We start from the raw sequence: 18,774 nt of genomic DNA, 5'->3' as shown, positions 1-18,774 counted from the left end.
CTAAATTTAGCTACCCACTGTCACGTCCAGTGACTGTATGTACAGTTTTACATAGGCGGGTGCACATTAGTGAGAGGAAATCTCGGAGGTGCACTCACCGGTCCCACTGGAGCCAGCCCGACTAGTATTCAGCGGGAAACGGGAAGTGGCGGCTATGGCTCGCAGTGAGAACAGGAAGTTGGCTGCACACCGCAACACAGATCCCTGAAGGTGCCTGTGGAAAACGATTGAGCATTCAGAACGAAAAAAAAATTATATACATAAAAATCATTATAAATACCTCTGTCAATTCATGATAAAAAAAAAAACTGGAGGGACAGGTAGCAGTATTGTATATGGTTGATGTTTTTATTTCAAATACTCACCTATATTGTACAGTTAGAAAAGTCAACCCCTTCATTACAACAGACAAGAAATGGCTCAAATGGATATTGTTATTGCAAAGAAATGAAAGCAGATTTACAAAGCCCAAAAGGAAAATAATGTGCATTGAATGACATAACCTAATAAAAAAAATACACTGTGTTAAAACAACAAACGACAAATACGTGGAAATCATTTTTAAGTATAAAAATAAATTAAAAGGAACATTTTTCTTTTTTACAAAAGAGGGTCTTGTCTGATGGAGGTGGTCTCGAACCTCTGGCCTCTCAAGAAACCTTCTGGGTGGCGAGTAAAACGTTTGTGATTGTCACGCCGCCATCAAGAACGCCAGTGACGCAACGTGGACGTTCCCACTCTGAACTGATTTCTCAGGAAACAGAGCAACATGAATGGGGAGGATAGTGATGGAAAAGAACCTCAATGAAACAGATAAGGTGATGAACATTAAAAACTGGGCCCTCCTTGGGGGGACAGTGCATGGAAGTAGAAAAATAAATATTCAAAAAAGGAAACAAAGCTGCTTGTAGAACGGCAGGCAGTGGTGCTGTTGTGTTAATCATACCATAAGACAAATGATGAAAACTTTAATTCCACCATTATTCAATGCTCTAGTTGGAGGTGAGATGAGTGAGGTAACGAGTGGATGCTAAAACGCTGTCTCTTCTGTCCACACTTATACAATTCCTCTCTATAAAATAGACATTTAAATTCTCCCATGTCCCCCCAAAGTCTTTTCGCGCTTATGCAGTGCGTCCATGTTGGATCAGCAAAATGTCAGGAGTCGACTGCCGTCATTGGCAGAAGGGCGACGCGGTTGGATCAAATCCCTTGAAAACGTCCTTGAGTGATCCGTTGTCCTGCTCGGCGGTGGGTTGCTCCGTCTGGGCCGGGCTGTTCCCCCCAAATGGACTGCTGGTTCCCCCGGGCTTACCGGCCTGCTTCACCACCCCGAAAAGGGTGGACACGGGCAGGTTGTGGACACCAGCGGGAGGTTGTTCAGCAGGTGCTCCAGGAGTTGCCGGGGCCCCGGTGGGGAGTCCACTCTGGGCGGCGGAGTTGGGCGAAGGTGCAGGTTTAGGTCGGGGTCTGTTGTAGCTGTTGTACCGGTCGGTGCCCTGCTCGGCGCTTTTTTCCGGTTCGGGTTGGTCCAGCGCAGATTTGCGCACAAACAAGGGCTCCTTGGGTTTTGCTTTGCCCGTAGACGGCTCGCCGGAACGAGACTCCGAGTTTGGGGAGTTGTTGGGGCCGCCGGCGGTGCCAGGGCTTCCAGGTTTGTTAGTCCGAGGGTCATACAAACTGATGTTGCTCAAGACGTTGGTGCCCCCTGGTGCGCTGGGCACAGCGCTGCGTCCAGACCCGCCAGAAGAGAGGAGCCTGGGATCGTAAGGGGCAATGGAGGGGGGCGGGGATCCCGGCGCAGACCCCAAAGAGGATGAGGATTCGGGGGGCGGGGCCAGAGGTTCCGACGGCTGCTTTAGAGCAGATTTCTGTGGCTGGAGGCGCGGATCTGAGGGGGCTTTCCGCGCCATTCGGGGGTCCATAGGCTTTTCTGATGGAGTGGAAGGAAGAGGGGGAGGTTGACTCAGAAGTGCCATTGGGGTAGCAGGGGTGGGCGCCAGCGGAGGGGACATGGAGTGGGACGGGCTGGAACTGACCGTCTTTAGGATGCGAGACAGAAGTTCAAAGTCTGGTAGGGTGGAGGATGGCGTAGGGACGGTGGGATCTAAGGAGGGGGGCGGCACTACGGGAGGAGACTGTGAGTGGACGACACGGGACAGACGTGGGTCGAGGGAGGAAACCGGAGGAATGCCTGGGGGCAGAGGAAGAAAGTCCTGTTTGGGAAGGGGTAATGGGAGGAGGTCCTCGGGGGACCAGGTGATGGTTTTAGAGAATGCGGGCATGTGGAAAACAATGTCCTTCTTGATGTGACTAAATTGTTGCAGCTGGGAGCGGGGGTCCCTAAGCGCCATTCCCATGAGGGGGTCCAGAGGGATGGGGACCGGTTTCTCTCGTAGAACTCTCTCTGTCTCCTCCTCCTCCGCTGCTGGTGCTGTGAGGGGTGGGGGTTTGTAGATCAGGGGAGGCTCCGGTTTGGGGGTGGAGGCTTGGTGGGTGGCAGACCCCGCCGAGGTAGCTGCCAATCGGGCTAATCGTGGGTCTGCCGGTGGGCCCGATGAGGGCGCAGGCGGTATCAGGTCGGCTTCGATGGCGCGTGCCAGACGTGGGTCGCGGGCCAGGCGTGGGTCGGCGGGCCGTGTAGGGGGGTTGACAGCCTTCTGGAGACGAGGGTCGCTCGGCGGTTCAGGCTTTGGAGGAGCCTGCGTCTGCTGCCGGAGTGTCTTCAGGATGGATGTAACGCTGCCGCCACCGTCCTCATCCTCGCTGGAGTACCAATTGCCAGAGTCACCTGGAAAGCACACAGAATCTATCAGGCAACTAGAAAAGTAGGGTTTGATGTAGTGACACAAATTCTCAGGTTCTTCCCTTTTTTTTTTTTTTTTTAAACCACAAGAATATTATTGAAGATGAATGGCAATGATGATGATAAATGTTCACCCTCGGTGTCTCTGCTCTTCTCAATGGTTCCATCCATGCGCCGGGCCCGCTCCTCCTCCTCCTGTTGCTTCTGCTGAATTCTCATGAACAGGACGCGCTGTGCTGGCGGCAGGAGATCCGAGACAGAAATTCCTCCCTGATTGGTACCGTTGGCGGCGTCCTCCTGACTGATTAACTTGCCAGCACCTATTTGGTAGTTGTCACCAAGAAAGACAGTGAAATGAGACCGCCGCAAACGAAAACTTTCTTTAACTAGGACTGAGTTTTGCTTTCAGTGTAATTTTCATTTTCTTTTAGAGGAAAATATTAATACTTGATTATTACAAATTAAAAAAAAAAAAAAAGCCAAGACTCAAATCCTTTTTTGTGATGTCTCTCACCCTCTTCCACCGCTCCTTCCATCTTCATTCCCTCTTGATTGAAGAAAGTGTAGTTCCCTCCACTCTGAGGTTGCTGCAAGGCGCCCCCGTGAGGAGGACAATCACCAGATGCGAATGTTCCCATGCTCTCGGTGGGGAAGCCGGACTGCGCTGCTCCTGGTGCGCCAGTTCCTGGGGTCGCTGCCTGGCTGTTGCCGGGAGGCTGACTTCTGGGGAGAATTAATGCCGTTAGAAAATGGAAAAATTATATTAAACTACAGAACAGTAACGTATTAAGGACAATAAACTACACTGCACAAAAGAGACGGCAGTATTTTTTAAACAAATTTTTGGGTGCGCTATAGATGCCATATGGGAGTTTGTCACTTTTTTACTTGAGACTGCCACCTCCAGCGTAGGGCGTAAATACTAGAGGTGGGAATCTTTGGGCACCTAACGATTCGATTACGATTCAGAGGCTACGATTCGATTATAAATCGATTATTGATGACCCCCCCCCCCGCTATTAGCTGCTAATGTTTTGTACTTTAGTTACAAAAACTGTTAAAAAAAAAAAAAAAAAAAGCCTCGCAGGCATAAATAAAGGACTATTTCAGTATCAAGTCAATAGTTAAAAACAATAAATAATATACTCAAATCCCCATTCTGTATCAGCAGCTTTAAACTACATTCAATTAATTTAATGTTGTCAATCTAAAGTTGGCGGCCGTTTACTAACGCTCACATCTAGCTTTCTCTACATGTGCTGCTATCGCCACAGAGTCTATTCTACATCTAGTCCTATATAAATATGATATCTACCTTAACATTATGTATTGTGGACGTACTTTGTAGCAGCTTTCGGCAGCAGTCAAGTATGTTGTTTTTTTTATCTCGCAGCATGAGTTGAGCTAGAGCCATGAGTTGAGCATTGGCATTACCCGAGGGGCCGGGTAATGACAAGCATGATGTTTAGCTACTCTCACTCCGTTCCTCATTGCGTCCCGAAGACCACGCGGCGCGCTGAGTGTGTTTTACTTCTGCTTTACTTGACATATTTCAATAATCGGAATTTGGATGTTTGCGAATCGTTCTCGAATCTTCGACGGCCGAATCGCGAATAATCTAAGAATCGGAAATTTTGCACACCTCTAGTAACTACAGCCTGTGTTAAGCTCGTACATGGCGCGAAAGTACGAGCACGAAAATAAAGCAATGACCAATGGCGTACCACAAGCAACACGTCACTTCCGCTCATTAATATTCATGACACTAGCTACTGTTGCTAAGTAGGGACAAGCCACCGTTTGTCCCTAATAGGAAATGAATGGAAATGGTGTACGAAGGAGATGTTTACAGAGCTAAACCGACCAATTCTCTCCGAAAATGATGTGCCTGGTGCCAAATTGACTGGCAAAGATGTGGAAGAACATAAAAATGTTCAGTTAAAGAGATGGCTTTAGTGTCGAAGGCTGACAAAATCGAAAAAAACGAGCCGACCTAAGCATAGCTTTAGCTTTTTTAATCGACGCAACTGACAATGACATTCTCCTGTTTCAACAAACTATCCTTTACCATCAGCCCTGTCTTTCTTATATATCCTCTGGTGGTCCTACGTCTCTTACCGTTCTTGGGGGTTTAATTTAGTTAGCTTTGTGTAGCGATCGCAAATGCTACTCAGTGACAGCCAACGAACACTTTTAATGTTTTTTCATTGATAACACATCTTAATCCTATAATTTATTTACACTTCCCCCTTACTAAAGTTTATATATATATATATATATATATATATATATATATATATATATATATATATATATATATATATATGTATATATATAACAAACGGTAACAGTGGCAGTCAGATACCATTGTAATTCTTTTCACGTCACATTTTTTCCTCCCGAGTTTTTGGTTTCAGGATACGTATGAAGAAAACATCCTTCATGTGTCGTAATGTCTAGAGTTGTTTCTACAAGTTCCAAAAAAGCAATGCGTGATCGGCATGTTCGTTTTTGAAAGATTACCAGAGAAAAGTAGCACTAATTACGTTCTGTCTATGCGAGGGCGGGCCTATAATGTCCCACTTCGGCTTTACTTCCGCTTTACGATGCGACGTCACGGTCTAAAAATAGCCTGCGTGCGGTACACCATTAGCCCATCAACTCATCAACAGAAATGTAAAAACAGGAAACGTGATTGTTTACTGTTATTGGCAAGTCTTAAGTGGGTTAGAAAAGTGTTTTTGTCAAGGTGGAGAATTGGTGAAAAAGCGCTGCTGGTGTAAGTACGCGTATGGACGTGCACAAGCATGTGTTCGTCTAGTGTGTTCCGAAAACACTCTAAAGAAGGGGGGAAAAAAAGGGCTTTTTGGGGCAATCACCGTTAAAATGCCAGAGATCTGTGTAATCATCAGTGCATTGGTGGAACATGCATGGAATAGAAAAGTATTTCAAATTAATTCGAAAAATTCCATAAAGTACCTTTAAGTATTGGGTATTTCATATTTAAAAACGCGGGGTCATAGAGTGAAAAAAACTGAGGTTTTGGAGAAAAAGCGAGATCAGTTTTAGGTTTCTCACCCCACAATTCGTTAAACTGTCATACCTAAAACAACAAAAAATGGTTTCCCCAGTGCTATTAATTGCTTGTTCACAAATACTTGTATCTGTACCATCTGCCCAATCATTGAGCGTAAAAAGAAACACTCAAGTAAACCGTCTGCTTCTACCTCTGTCTGTAACTAAGGCAATTTTATATTACATCAAACTCCTTAATCCCATTTTGTCTACTTTCCATGACAACTGCCCCAACATAGTTTCTCTACCCATGACTGGTGAAGTAAATTTACGTAGACTCACTTGACAGCCAGTTTATGAGCGAGTTGTCCGGTGGGCTGCACTTTGATCTCAAACAAAGACGGGATCTTCTTTCCGCCACCGCCTCCACCAGCAGCAGGTGGAGAGCCCATGTGAGGGGAGGGTCCACTGGGATTTAGGGGTGCTCCTTGGTAAGAAGCTCCATCCGGATTTTGTAGTGGAGGACCACCACCACAGGAGTTGGGAGAAGGTATCTGCCCGGCCCCAATGGGGGAAACCTTGGTGGCGATGGGTGCCGAATTGGCAGCTGGGATTCCCCCAAAATCACCAGATGCGGGGCCTCCGAAATCCCCCGCTCCGGCATTGACTTCGACGGGTGTCGGGCGAGGAGGAGTGGGAAGGAGGCCCACGCCGGGCGGGGGTTTGGGCAGAGGGTTAATTCCCTGCTTTTTCAGTTCCTCCACCTCCTTCTCATCCTCTGCCCCAGCCTCTGCATCCTCAGCTAGCATCTGAAACCACAACAACACAGAAAATATCATTACTAGTTCATCTCTGCACCATAAGTATTAAAATTCAGACCTATTGGTTTGCTGTAGAATAAAAAATTTTGATATGGTTTTTACAAAACATACATGTTTTAATTTAGACTTTGCCACAAAGCTACAGTAGGCTCGTAGCTAGTAGTAACACATTCCCATTGTTTTCAGGCTCAAAACAAAATCAATGGAATTTGTCTACAAATATACAGTATTTAGTGTATACAATGAACCCCAGAATACTTGCAATTCAGCATTCCAAAATGTACATTTTCATTTTTTTAAACTCCTCTGCAATTTGCTGTAAAAAAAAAAAAATCACAAACTTGATTTAGTAATAAAAAAACAAAAGTATTTCTTTGCCGCCATCTTGTGGCTTATCGTGCCAAATTATGGTATTTTCTGGTCTACATGCACACGCCCCCCCCCACACAATTTGACTGTTTAATACAGATGTTATGATTTCAGTGTTATTAATCTTACATTAAAAAATTAATTGGTTACAAATTACTTCTCCCAAAAAGTAATTGCGTTAGTAACTCAGTTACCTGAATATAACAGTAATTAGTTACTTGGCAAAGTAACTGGTGATAATTTTCATGTTTTTTTTTTTCTCCATTAAAAAAAAAAAAAAAAAAAAAAAACAGGTAACACAATGTGAAGTTTAAAGGCTTTTGGGGACAATTGGCCCTAGCCCAATTCTTTACCCTAAACTTAACTAGACACAGGGGTATTGCGGGTATTGTGATAACTAACAAATTACTTCTCCCAAAAAGTAATTGCGTTAGTAACTCACTTACCTGAATGTAGCAGTAATTAGTTACTTGGCAAAGTAACTGGTGATAATTTTCATGTTTTTTTTTTTCTCCATTAAAAAAAAAAAAAAAAAAAAAAAAACAGGTAACACAATGTGAAGTTTAAAGGCTTTTGGGGACAATTGGCCCTAGCCCAATTCTTTACCCTAAACTTAACTAGACACAGGGGTATTGCGGGTATTGTGATAACTAACAAATTACTTCTCCCAAAAAGTAATTGCGTTAGTAACTCACTTACCTGAATGTAGCAGTAATTAGTTACTTGGCAAAGTAACTGGTGATCATTTTCATGTTTTTTTTCTCCCAAAACCCCCCCCCCCCCCCCCCAAAAAAAAAAAAAAAAAAAAAACAGGTAACACAATGTGAAGTTTAAAGGGTTTTGGGGACAATTGGCCCTAGCCCAATTCTTTACCCTAAACTTAACTAGACACAGGGGTAAGCCTGTCGCAATTTGCAATAATTCCATTTATCGCACGATAAATAAAAATGAAGGCGGTAATTTTTACACTGCAATTTATCGCCTCGCGTGCGCGCGTGCGGCAGACGTGCTGTTAAAAGTTCGGATTCCTTGTTACCAACTCTGCAAAATGCATCTTCGTTCCAGGTCCGGCAAAAAAATAGCGCCGGAACCAATCGTTTCCGTGATATCCTACTGTTCAACGTATAACCTACCGGCAGCGTCAGTGCTTCGGTTTGACTGCGGACCATCTGCGGCGCTCCGGTGTTGTTGACGTGTGGCCGCTTCCGTCAGGGGTGACATTTCACGTGGGGCGGCTATTTTTCGGCACAACACCGGATATTTACAACGAAGTCCGCCAAAACATTGTTGCTTGTCCTGTTTCTGAAACTCGATTGTCATATGCTGGTGTTGTGCAGTAATGAGCAGACGTGACTTTTGTGGCGTTTGCTAACTTTTTTAATGCGTGCACACACACTAGATATCATGAAATGGTAAACTAGATGTGCTACGTCCCATGCCATTGGCTACGTGAGCCCAGAGTGATTATGGGACACGTAGTCCATATACTACATCGATTAATTATAAACCTTCATGACTGAATGGAAGTTAAGAAGGCCAAATTAATCCATACCAGTTACGAAAGATAATGCTGCAAATATTGTTAATTCAGTACGTGACACAGATGGATTCGGACCACAAATAGGTCTTGCTCATGTTGTAAACCTAGCTGCTAAGAGAGCTGTAGCAATCAACAGTGTGCCCCGCTTCACTTTACAAACAGTAAAGATTGTTCTCAGCACTTTTATACAAAATTTCTTCAGATCAGTAAGACGTAAGCACATAAATATTATGCTCTAAAATGCATGTTTATATGATGGCAATTAAAAAAAAAAAAAAAAAAAAATACTATTGTTATTTTTTTTCCAGAGCATTAAATGTATTGAATCGGATTGAAAATTGTGTCCCCCGTATGGAAAATCGTACTGAACCGTGACTTAACTATAAACATTGCATCCCTATGGAACCCCATTGCAGAAGCTATGAAGGCAAAATTTTTCATTTGCCTAAGTGCAATTTTATTATTTTTTTCTTGAAAAACACATTTTATTTATTCTGTTTCTGTGCGGTATTAATATTGTTGTCTATTACTTAAGAGGCATGGTCTATTGTTTTCAGTTGTGATTCCTTATAGTATTCAAGTATTTTTGAATTTAAGAGTAAATATTTATCGTGTTAAAATGGGTGTACTTGATCTATTAATATACTGGTATACTGTATTCTTACTGTGTCATTGTAAATTGGTTTAAAAAAAAAATTGGGGGGGGGCGCAATAATATCGCATATCGCAATAATTTATGAGATAAATTATCGCACACTAAAATTTGTTATCGCAACAGGCCTACACAGGGGTATTGCGGATATTGCGATAATTAGATAGTAACCTTTGCTATGTGTGGAAATCATTTTTACCCTTTAATGCCAGCAATATGAAGCAATTGTCAGAGAATCACAAAATTTGAAAAATAAGGTCTTAATGAAACCTTTTTTTCAAATTTGTAAAAAAGAAAAAAAAAATGTGTAATAAGCGCTCTAATATCTATAACCCTAGCAAAATCCTGTTTTTTCCCCATGGAACCTGCAGATGCATGAGTTCACTTGCATCCATCATTTTTTTTTTGAGGGAAGATATTTCAACATTCTGAATCATGAAATTCTTAAGTGTATCAAATGTGATACATTTGGCAATAAGGGGTTAATGTTGTGAATCAACCGTTAAAGTTGTTAAAATTGCTCCCGTTACTGCATCAGTTCCCTTCTGTCTATTTTCGACATGTGTAAGTTTTAAAACTCTTTCATCATTTAAAGAAAGATTTAAGTTTTGCCGATTTAGGAGCATTTTAGATAAAAAGTTACTTAGGTTCGCTAGGAAGGTTCTCTAAAACAGAGCATTCCTGAGAAGTCTACTGCTTTAAGACGGCAGCTGTTTACTAACGCATCTAGTTCTTTATTATACATGTTGCTAATGTCGCCGTGTCTGTCATTTGCATCTAATTCTGTATATATGTGATATCTACCGAAGGATCATGTGGGCGTAGTTTGTAGGCCATTGGCTACAGTCAGGTATTATTGGAGCCACCTAGCATAGTAGCATCGCGTTTGCAACGGCGTCACACTCCCTTGCCTCCACCCCACTCCTGCTCTGCGTCTTTTTCAGACTTTTCTCGCGTCAGTCAACCAACATCGTAACGCATAGAAACACACGCCTTTGCCGCCTCAGTACAGTAACGACGTTGCCAAGATGAGAAAATTAATTAGATTACTCACTACTGAAGAAAATAATGCCGTTAGTACCACCATTATATTCTAACGCCGTTATTAACAACACTGTATGATTTGTCATATGGACTGTAGTTATCTGCATAAATCACTGTTAATATGTTACATTAACAGATGCTTATTTAGCCTGTTCTTCAATGTTTGTTCTTGGTCTCTGATATAATAAAATTCACCCCTAAAATTCATACTTGTACTTCAGTGCGAGTTGTTTTTTTCCTCATTTGTGCATATTATTTTGGCTGGTGTGACTTAGATCCTGAAAATACGATAATGTTCTTAAAAAACATCAAACTATTGCTTAGACACAATCTTACGTCAAAATAACTAGATTGAGCTGATTTTAAGAGCTTAATTAGTACAAAAGTAATGCTTACAAGAAGACTTCGCTATAATTAAAAAAAACAAAAAAAAATATCCTTGTTTAATGAGGAGCCAGACCTTATTGAGCAGTTCCTGGGTGTCGTCATTAAGGTTGTCGTGGGAGAACATGCACTCGTCGCCGTTGACGCAATTGCCTGTAGTGTGGAACAGCTTGCAAGGGAATTCGCGTGGAGTTGTCGTTAAGGAAATAACGCACAAAGCCTACAATCTTGTGATATTAAAAGTTATCAAAGGCGGTGAAAGGATATCATGCATGTAAGGGCAGTGGTCGGCTCGAGCGCAGTAGCCCGTGATGTAAAACTTGCACAGTTCCTTCTTCTTGGGCAATTCGATGTCATGGCTAAAGTTGCAGTGGTCACCCTAGTAAATGAACAAAGAAGTATGAATGATACTACTTAATGTACTCAAGCATATAAGATGATTAAAGCAATATTCTTAAATGTTCTGAGCTCACCCAAGTACATCTGCCTTCAATGTAATACTTGCAGATGGCTTTTCCTTTCTTATCCTGGTACTTTTCATTTTGATTCCTCTTGCCCATTCCTCCTCCTGCATCCCCTCCTCCGTCCTTTAAAAAAATACCAACGCACCCATTCAAAAATGTAAGTAAGAGTCCAAGAAGAAAGACTAGAATAGAAAACACTGCTTCATGAATAACTAAATTATGCATTTTATCAGAAGTAAACCAACAGCGGAAAACCGGAAATGTGACAAGATTGAAATAAATTGCAACCATACCCCATTGTCCATGTCTCCATTGTTATCGTCGTCATGGCCCATGTCCCCTCGCCCTCGTCCACGACTTCTCATTTTGCCTCCTCTCATCATGCCGCGTCCTCCTTTGCCTCGACCTCTTCCGCGCCCGCCTCTGCCTGCAGAGCGACCAAAACACAAGGATCAGCGGCGGCAGGTAAAATGGAGGAGGAGGAATGGACTTACCTCTTCCTCTCTCTTTGGACTTTTTGTACTGATAGTCATCATAGTCGTCTTCAACCATGTTGTCATAGTCGTCGTCATACTGGAGAGGAACAAAGAGATGAACTCAGACCTTCCTTTCATCCAGAACAAAATCGTCACGTGTCAAAAGACCTCACCTCCATTTCCTCCACGTAACCATCTCCATCTTCATCGCCCATCTTTCCGCTTCTCCCTCCTCTTCCTCGGCTACCTCCTCGTCCTCCTCGACGGCCGCCTCTCATTCCACCGCGGCCTCTCATGTTTCTCATGCGGCCACGCCCACCTGTAGGAACAAAAATATTGTCCCGGGTAGTGACGTCAGCTTATTTAGCCTTGTTCGTAGCAGATTTAATATTCATGACATCAATGAACAACTATTCACAAAGAACGTCAAAAAAAAAAAAAAAAAAAAACAATCATTTACTTTCTTTGAATGGTGCCTATATTGATTGACTAATAATAATAAAAGCCTCCATTTCGGGAAAACAACTTTCTAGCCCTCCTTGATCATCGTGTACATAATGTAGGTCAATATGACCCGCTGCATGTTTGCTCATCAACCAACAGAAGAACTGAACACACCACGACGCATTTACTAACATTTGCTAATGCTTAGTACTTAACAAAATCCCTTGCCTCATTTTAGCCAACTTTTCTAGAAGTCTGGGATAAATCAATTATATATATATATAAAAAAAACATTTCTCTGCCAAGTTAATTAGCTAAATTGTATTTACTTAAATACAGAAATTTTTTTTTTGCATTTTCTTTACGTTACTTTCATTCAACAGTTTTTAAACTCTTTATCGGGGAATTTTTTGTAATAAAAAAAAAAAACAACTAAACAAAAAAAAACAAACAACAACTTTACCCCATAAAGATCTGGTGTCAACACGTGTGGACATCACATTCAGGGCACTTTCACACTTGAACTGTTTGGTCCGTTTTAAACAGACCAGATTTCTTTTTCTCAGCTAGTCTGCTAGTTTTGTAAATGTGAATGCGCATCTGTACTCTAATTCGGACCAAACAAAGGAACTCTGGTCTGTTCAAAAGTCGTGGGTCTCGCTACACTTTAAGCGCGCCCTTCTTAACTTGTGAATGCAACCGGAGCAAGGTGCGCTTTTGCTACTTTACGTCCAGGCTGTGACGCTACACGCAGCTCATCCTTGGAAGCGGAAGTAATGTGTGCACGCTATTAAGAATCAACAATGGCAAGAGGACAGACGATTAACCGTGGCTAAATGTTGTTGTGCTGCGCTAGGTAGTTGCATTTGATACACAGAATTGTGTTCAAATGTGGCGGTTGTGTTTTGCACGCCTTTCCTGAACGCATCGTTTAAGAGTTGAGAGAGGTGCAGGATACTTTCTATGTTCTGCTGTTGTTAGCCTCGCCTACGGCGGACAGTAGCTGTGTTGTGTTGCACAATTTCTAAAAGAAAGGATTAGACACCTGACGAAGCTGGCCACTTCCTGGTCGTTGTTACAGTATTGAGAAATGCCTGCACCAGACGCTTCATTTTTCTATTGCCCCCCCCCGATCCTCTTCAGGAGGCATTAGGTGTGGGGGACAATTCGGGTGGCGCAGTGTGAATGCTGAACGACAACAAGTCATTTGCAAGTGTTGTTGCGAGGTTTCTCTCCAACCGGACCCTGGTCCTATTGGTCTAATGTGAAAGTGCCCTTAGGGTCATGTAGGCCACAATATTAACATTTTTATTATCAATCATTTTTATTATTTTTTATTTATTTCTATGTTCTGCTGTTGTTAGCCTCGCCTACGGCGGACAGTAGCTGTGTTGTGTTGCACAATTTCTAAAAGAAAGGATTAGACACCTGACGAAGCTGGCCACTTCCTGGTCGTTGTTACAGTATTGAGAAATGCCTGCACCAGACGCTTCATTTTTCTATTGCCCCCCCCCGATCCTCTTCAGGAGGCATTAGGTGTGGGGGACAATTCGGGTGGCGCAGTGTGAATGCTGAACGACAACAAGTCATTTGCAAGTGTTGTTGCGAGGTTTCTCTCCAACCGGACCCTGGTCCTATTGGTCTAATGTGAAAGTGCCCTTAGGGTCATGTAGGCCACAATATTAACATTTTTATTATCAATCATTTTTATTATTTTTTATTTATTAATAATTTTTATGAATAAAATTCTAAATAAAAAATGTTTTTGGAAAATCATTCAATTGAAATAAAAACAGAAATATACTCATTGTGGCCATTCTTCAATAACACTTAAAAGTTTTTCTTTTCAAATTTCATTCCATTGTATTTAACTCATTGCCTGCCGTTGACATGTTGATATGTGTCCAATTCATTTAAACTGAGAGAACTGACTGTAAATTTTCACTGTTTGATGGTGCTAGAGGTTCAATCCATTTTGACTGGTAGACTAGCCTCTCCCAGTCAACATACAGTAGATTGGATGTCTAACGCCGTCAATGGCAGCCGATGAGTTCAATGAGATGCCCGACAGACTCCAAAACTTGTTTGGTGCTTTCTGTCTATTGTTCTTATCGTCTCCTTGGGAGGTGACATAACAGGAGAGTTAGGATCCCTAGCACACCCACCTCGTCCCCCGCGCCCGCCCTCTTTGGCTTTGCGATACATGTTGAGCTCCTTGGCGTAGTCGTCGTACTCCTCGCTACCCATATCGTGCTCCTCCTCCCCCTCGTAGTTGTCCTCCTCGTAGTCATCGTAGCCGCCGTAGCCCTGCTTGTCCATCTTCATGTAGCCGCCCTTTTTGGAACCAACGTAGCCACCGCGAGACTGGGGGAGAGAGCCCGATCACATGAAGAGACAGACCGACGCGGAGTTCTATGTGTGTTGTTCGTTGGCTTACGGTTGGAGGGTACTGGGGACTGTACTCTCTGTACTTTCTCTTCTCGTTGGGAGAATAGTCGGAATCGTCACTTAAGTCAGAGAAGTCGTCGTCAGAGGAGGCGTGGCGCTGTGAAAGAACATATTAAAGTGGGGAAAAATATTTAGACGATCACAGCAGATAGGAGTAAATTCCCATTTCTGAATTAAAAATAAAAAAAGGCGAAATCTGACTATGGAGTGTTACTAAAGATGATTCTTAAAAAAAAAAAAAAAAAAAAGTCTGCTGCCATTAGATAAAGAAAACTACTGGGAGAAACGCTGCTTTACATTCAGACGTGTGCCCAGAGCTTTCCAACATAAAACATTTTAAAAAATGTTATAAGGTGCTTAAAATGTATCTGTACTCAGCAACAGCTGTAAACTGAGCTTTCTTCTTACCTTGTGCTTCGACTTGCGTTTCTTCTTGGCACGCCTCTTCTCCCGCTCGCGTTCCCTCTCTTTCTTCCTCTTGCGTTTGCGTCGGTGCGAGCGCTCCTCGTCCGAGTTACTGCTAGCGTTGCGTTCCCGAGTCCGAGGGGGACGGTCGCCGCCACCGGCGTCCCCTGCCGCGCCGCCGTCACCGCCTCCCACTTCATCGCTCCCCTCTGCGCCTCCTCCTCCAGCGGACGCGTCGCCTCCCATCTGCATCTCAGCTTCACCTCCATCATCCTCCAACTCGCCCTCCTCCAGCTCTCCATCCTCTGGCCTTTACGCACAAAACATGGAGATGAGTTAACTTCACTATATTTACTTTTGAAAGCATTTCATGCAAACTAATATCACCCACAGGGAACTATCCAATACAGTGTGGTGTACAACAGGACATGAACAAATTTCACCTAATCTACCAAACAATACAACTTTTTTCATTTATTCATGCAACGAAATTTTAATATAACGCAAACCTAATGTTGAAATCTCACCGCATACAACCCGATAAAAACGTCAAAAAAAGCAAAAATAGTAGGGATGCCCCGATCGCATATTTATGCACCCATGTCAGAGTCAAACCTGACTTTGAGAATCTGCAGATACCGAATCCCGATCCGGAAGAAGTTTTTTTTTTTTTTTTTAAATTTAAAAAAAATTCCACTCTACAGTACTGTACTGTTTAGACTACTTCCTCTTCCGCTTTTTCCGGGAGAGTTGCATAGTATAATACGCATAATTGTTTATTTTGGCAATGCCGTTGTATTTCTGGATTATTTTATTCCTTTTTATCCCCTAAAAAAAATTATAAACAATTAACTGAAAACCCAATCCTTTTCATCCGATTCCGATCCTCTGAAAAACGGCGCGATCGGCCCAATTTCCGATCACGTGATCAGATCCGGAACATCCCTAATAAATAATGACATTGTCTAAATTTACTCACAATTGACGTAGTCAGTATGAAATTTGTGACAGTCAAGTATTCTGTTGTACTAGTATAGGTGGCAACAGGTGGACAGACGAGTTGCACCTTCACTGTCTTAATGCTTGCCTCTGACTGTGTGGTCGCTAGCATAACATGAACAAAGATACTGCTGATAGATGAAAAATTAGGAAAGATTTCTATGACACGTATGCTTGTAACCTAATTGTTAATTGGAAACCAAAATTCAATTTGCTCTTATCAAGCCTTGGAACGTCATAGAATGATGGGTACAACCATGAGAAAATTTATTTAAGACGGCCTATTGCATATTGTGATCTATGACTCTCCAGCAAAGAGTGGCAACATGGGGGTCTCAAAACAGCTCTGACCAGAATGAAAAGATTCTTCAACGTCATGGTTTTAGGAAAGGCTACACAGAGCCATCTGACAGGTTTTGCACCAGTATAATTTTGTTTTGATGCACATTGCACATCTTCCAGTACTTCAATAAGCATTTACTGCATGAAACGTTACTGTTCATCAGTTATATATGTGTGTGTTAAAATGAGGTTGCTGAGCCAAACACTCAATTATTTATATATGAAAATAATGGAAAATGAAAATAATGCAAATTGTCAGGAGAGCCCAAACTTTTTCTCACCACTGTACACAGTTAACATTTATGGGGGCACGCAATTCATGCACCGCAGGCAGGTGCTGGAATAGAAAGGGGGCAATTGGGAGATCAAGCATTGATTACCACCACTTCCACACAGAATACAAAACTCATTTGTCACAACTGCAACTTATATCGGCACATTATTTGCTTGACGCGGGGCAGGTAACAACACAGAATGAACCACCCCATTATGAGGAAAGTAATAATTTTCATCCAAAATGAATGGAGAAATAAGCATGTAAGGTAAGTGTAAAGTCAAACACTGAAGTCTCACTCCGCCTTTTGTGATGAAAGCAATTTTCACCATCCAACCATTTCTACTGACCCTCTATTTTTCTGATGGAACAGTTAACATTTACAACAGAATCGGTCCTATCAGGCATTTCTATCTTGGCTACATAATTTTGCAGTTGGTTTGTACAAAACCTAAACCAGTTTGATCACCAACAACAGCTTGACAGAAAAATATTTTACGACCCCTCGAGCCCATTCCCATCACACACACTCAAGTGCAAATAACATCCTAACCAGGCTTTTCTGTACTCTGCCAAGAGACCTGAGCTCGCTATGTCAAACGCAGCTCGACAAATGGATTCTGATTATTTTGTGGATTAGCAAAAACAAAAGAGCATCACGTTTCTTCATTATGCCACATTAGTTATCTGTTACACACCGAGCTAGTAAAACTCAACAAAATTATACGTTTTCCTCTCCACAATGGATCATGCACAATTGTCAAGAAGGCATAATCAATTAGAGAAGGGCCTTGATTAATAAGGGGTGTGGGGGATACTTACTGTGACAGGGCTTCTTCATATTTTGAACACACAAGCATTAAAAAGTCCTCCCCCTTACACTTTGGGGTCACTGGTAGGATTTGTGGGGGCTGGGAATTGGATTGACTAAAACATTCAGCCGCTTTGCCAACTGAGTGGTTAGGTTACAAACTTATTTTTGTGTTTGACTTCTGGGATGCTTTGCAGACATTTTACACACAGCGTTGATACATACAGTATTAGGACATGTTAAACAGCACAATCTTGGGGTGGGGAGAAGTAGGGAAAAAATCTACTTGGCAGCTAACGTGCCCTTCAAAGTAATCAAGGTGACATCGTAGAAAAAATCCAATCTTGACAAAAATGTTCGGCAGGTTCAAGGTAGACAATAGTCATAACTACTTTGACCACTGGGACGTTTGTTGGGATACGTTTGTCTTTGTAGGCTTGATCTATGCAAGACGTTTATGTCGTGTAGTGTTAATAAAGTGCTTAAAACACTTGGAGGTCGTTTGATAGTTTTACCTATGTGACGTGGGGAGCAGCGAGCGTCTAAGTGGGGATTCTTACGACAAATAAAAAATAAGAAAACATTCGTACGGTTAGCCGTTACGAAGCTAACGTGGCTAGGTTAGCAGGCTAAATTAGCCGTTGAATTGGGCCCCACTTTTAACGTTTGATTTTCGACTTTTAAGTCAAAATATTATCCACTGGAAATTAATTTGAAAAAAAAAAATAATAATTTGATGGGACTGAAACTAAGCGGTTAAGCCACTCCACGACGGGTTAGCATTCGTCGAAGTTGTGGCGAAAGATAAAAGTGTGTTTAGGAATCTTGGCCTGTTTTCCCTCGTCATATGTGTCCGCGTTGAGCACTTCACCGCCGAGGTGAGATAACGTCATAAAATAAAGGGAAATCGTTCTCTTCGACGTAATTTTGGCCTTCCAGTTGGAGCCGTCGTGTCAATGCACAAGTCAGTTACCTCTTTACCCGTTTTCCAGGCGAGTTTGAATTCCTCTTTGACAAAAAAGGAAAAAGGTATCCCCGGGCTTTTTGTGTTAAAAAAACAAAAACAAAGGACAAATAAATATTTTCATTGAAATATGATTGTAGAATTACTCGACCTTTCGTCAGTCAGGAGACTGTTGTGTTCGTGGTTGGTTGGGGAGTTTGGATGGACAGTCATGCTTTCCACAGCCATTTCCTCTCTAACCCTTAGCTAACATGGAGGTGCCCAAAAATTCAAACTCTCGACACTGGAAATTGCTGGCTTATGAGTCACTTCACAAGGATCTACTTGGTTTGGAATTTAGTTGAGTTTAAGTTCATGAGCAGTAGGCAATTCTCCACTACAGTTGTAAGAGAAATTTGATGAAATTGAGTCCAGACGTTCGCTTTCCGTCCTACTGATGCGATGTGAAATGACGACTGATATACTTAAAATGGCCGACCGTCTTCTTCTGACACACCGGGGCGGGACTTCTTGTTG

The 18,774-nt window shown here is 42.5% G+C and overlaps 1 protein-coding gene across 2 annotated transcripts; it reads right to left on the bottom strand.

Moving 5' to 3' along the window:
• Nucleotides 1-335: 335 nt before the first annotated feature.
• zc3h4 (zinc finger CCCH-type containing 4) lies at nt 336-18,767 on the bottom strand. Of its 2 annotated transcripts, none has more exons than XM_057839216.1 (14): nt 18,410-18,767; nt 14,872-15,178; nt 14,453-14,560; nt 14,181-14,379; nt 11,745-11,890; nt 11,590-11,668; nt 11,389-11,522; nt 11,105-11,218; nt 10,899-11,010; nt 10,708-10,817; nt 6,164-6,630; nt 3,321-3,529; nt 2,941-3,126; nt 336-2,791 (listed from the first exon to the last, which is right to left on the bottom strand). In XM_057839216.1, the coding sequence occupies exons 1-14, from the start codon at nt 18,484-18,486 to the stop codon at nt 1,176-1,178; spliced, it is 3,864 nt and encodes a 1,287-aa protein (XP_057695199.1). In that variant the 5' UTR covers nt 18,487-18,767; the 3' UTR covers nt 336-1,175. The 2 variants fall into 2 exon arrangements, with proteins under 2 accessions (XP_057695199.1, XP_057695200.1); XM_057839217.1 differs by having other exon boundaries at nt 3,321-3,526; nt 18,410-18,766.
• Between the last annotated feature and the right edge of the window lie 7 nt (nt 18,768-18,774).

The sequence above is a fragment of the Corythoichthys intestinalis genome, chromosome 6, assembly GCF_030265065.1.
Source record: "Corythoichthys intestinalis isolate RoL2023-P3 chromosome 6, ASM3026506v1, whole genome shotgun sequence".
NCBI lineage: Eukaryota > Metazoa > Chordata > Actinopteri > Syngnathiformes > Syngnathidae > Corythoichthys > Corythoichthys intestinalis.
Note: the sequence above shows the minus strand (reverse complement) of the source record. Positions and strands in the feature narration are given on the sequence as shown.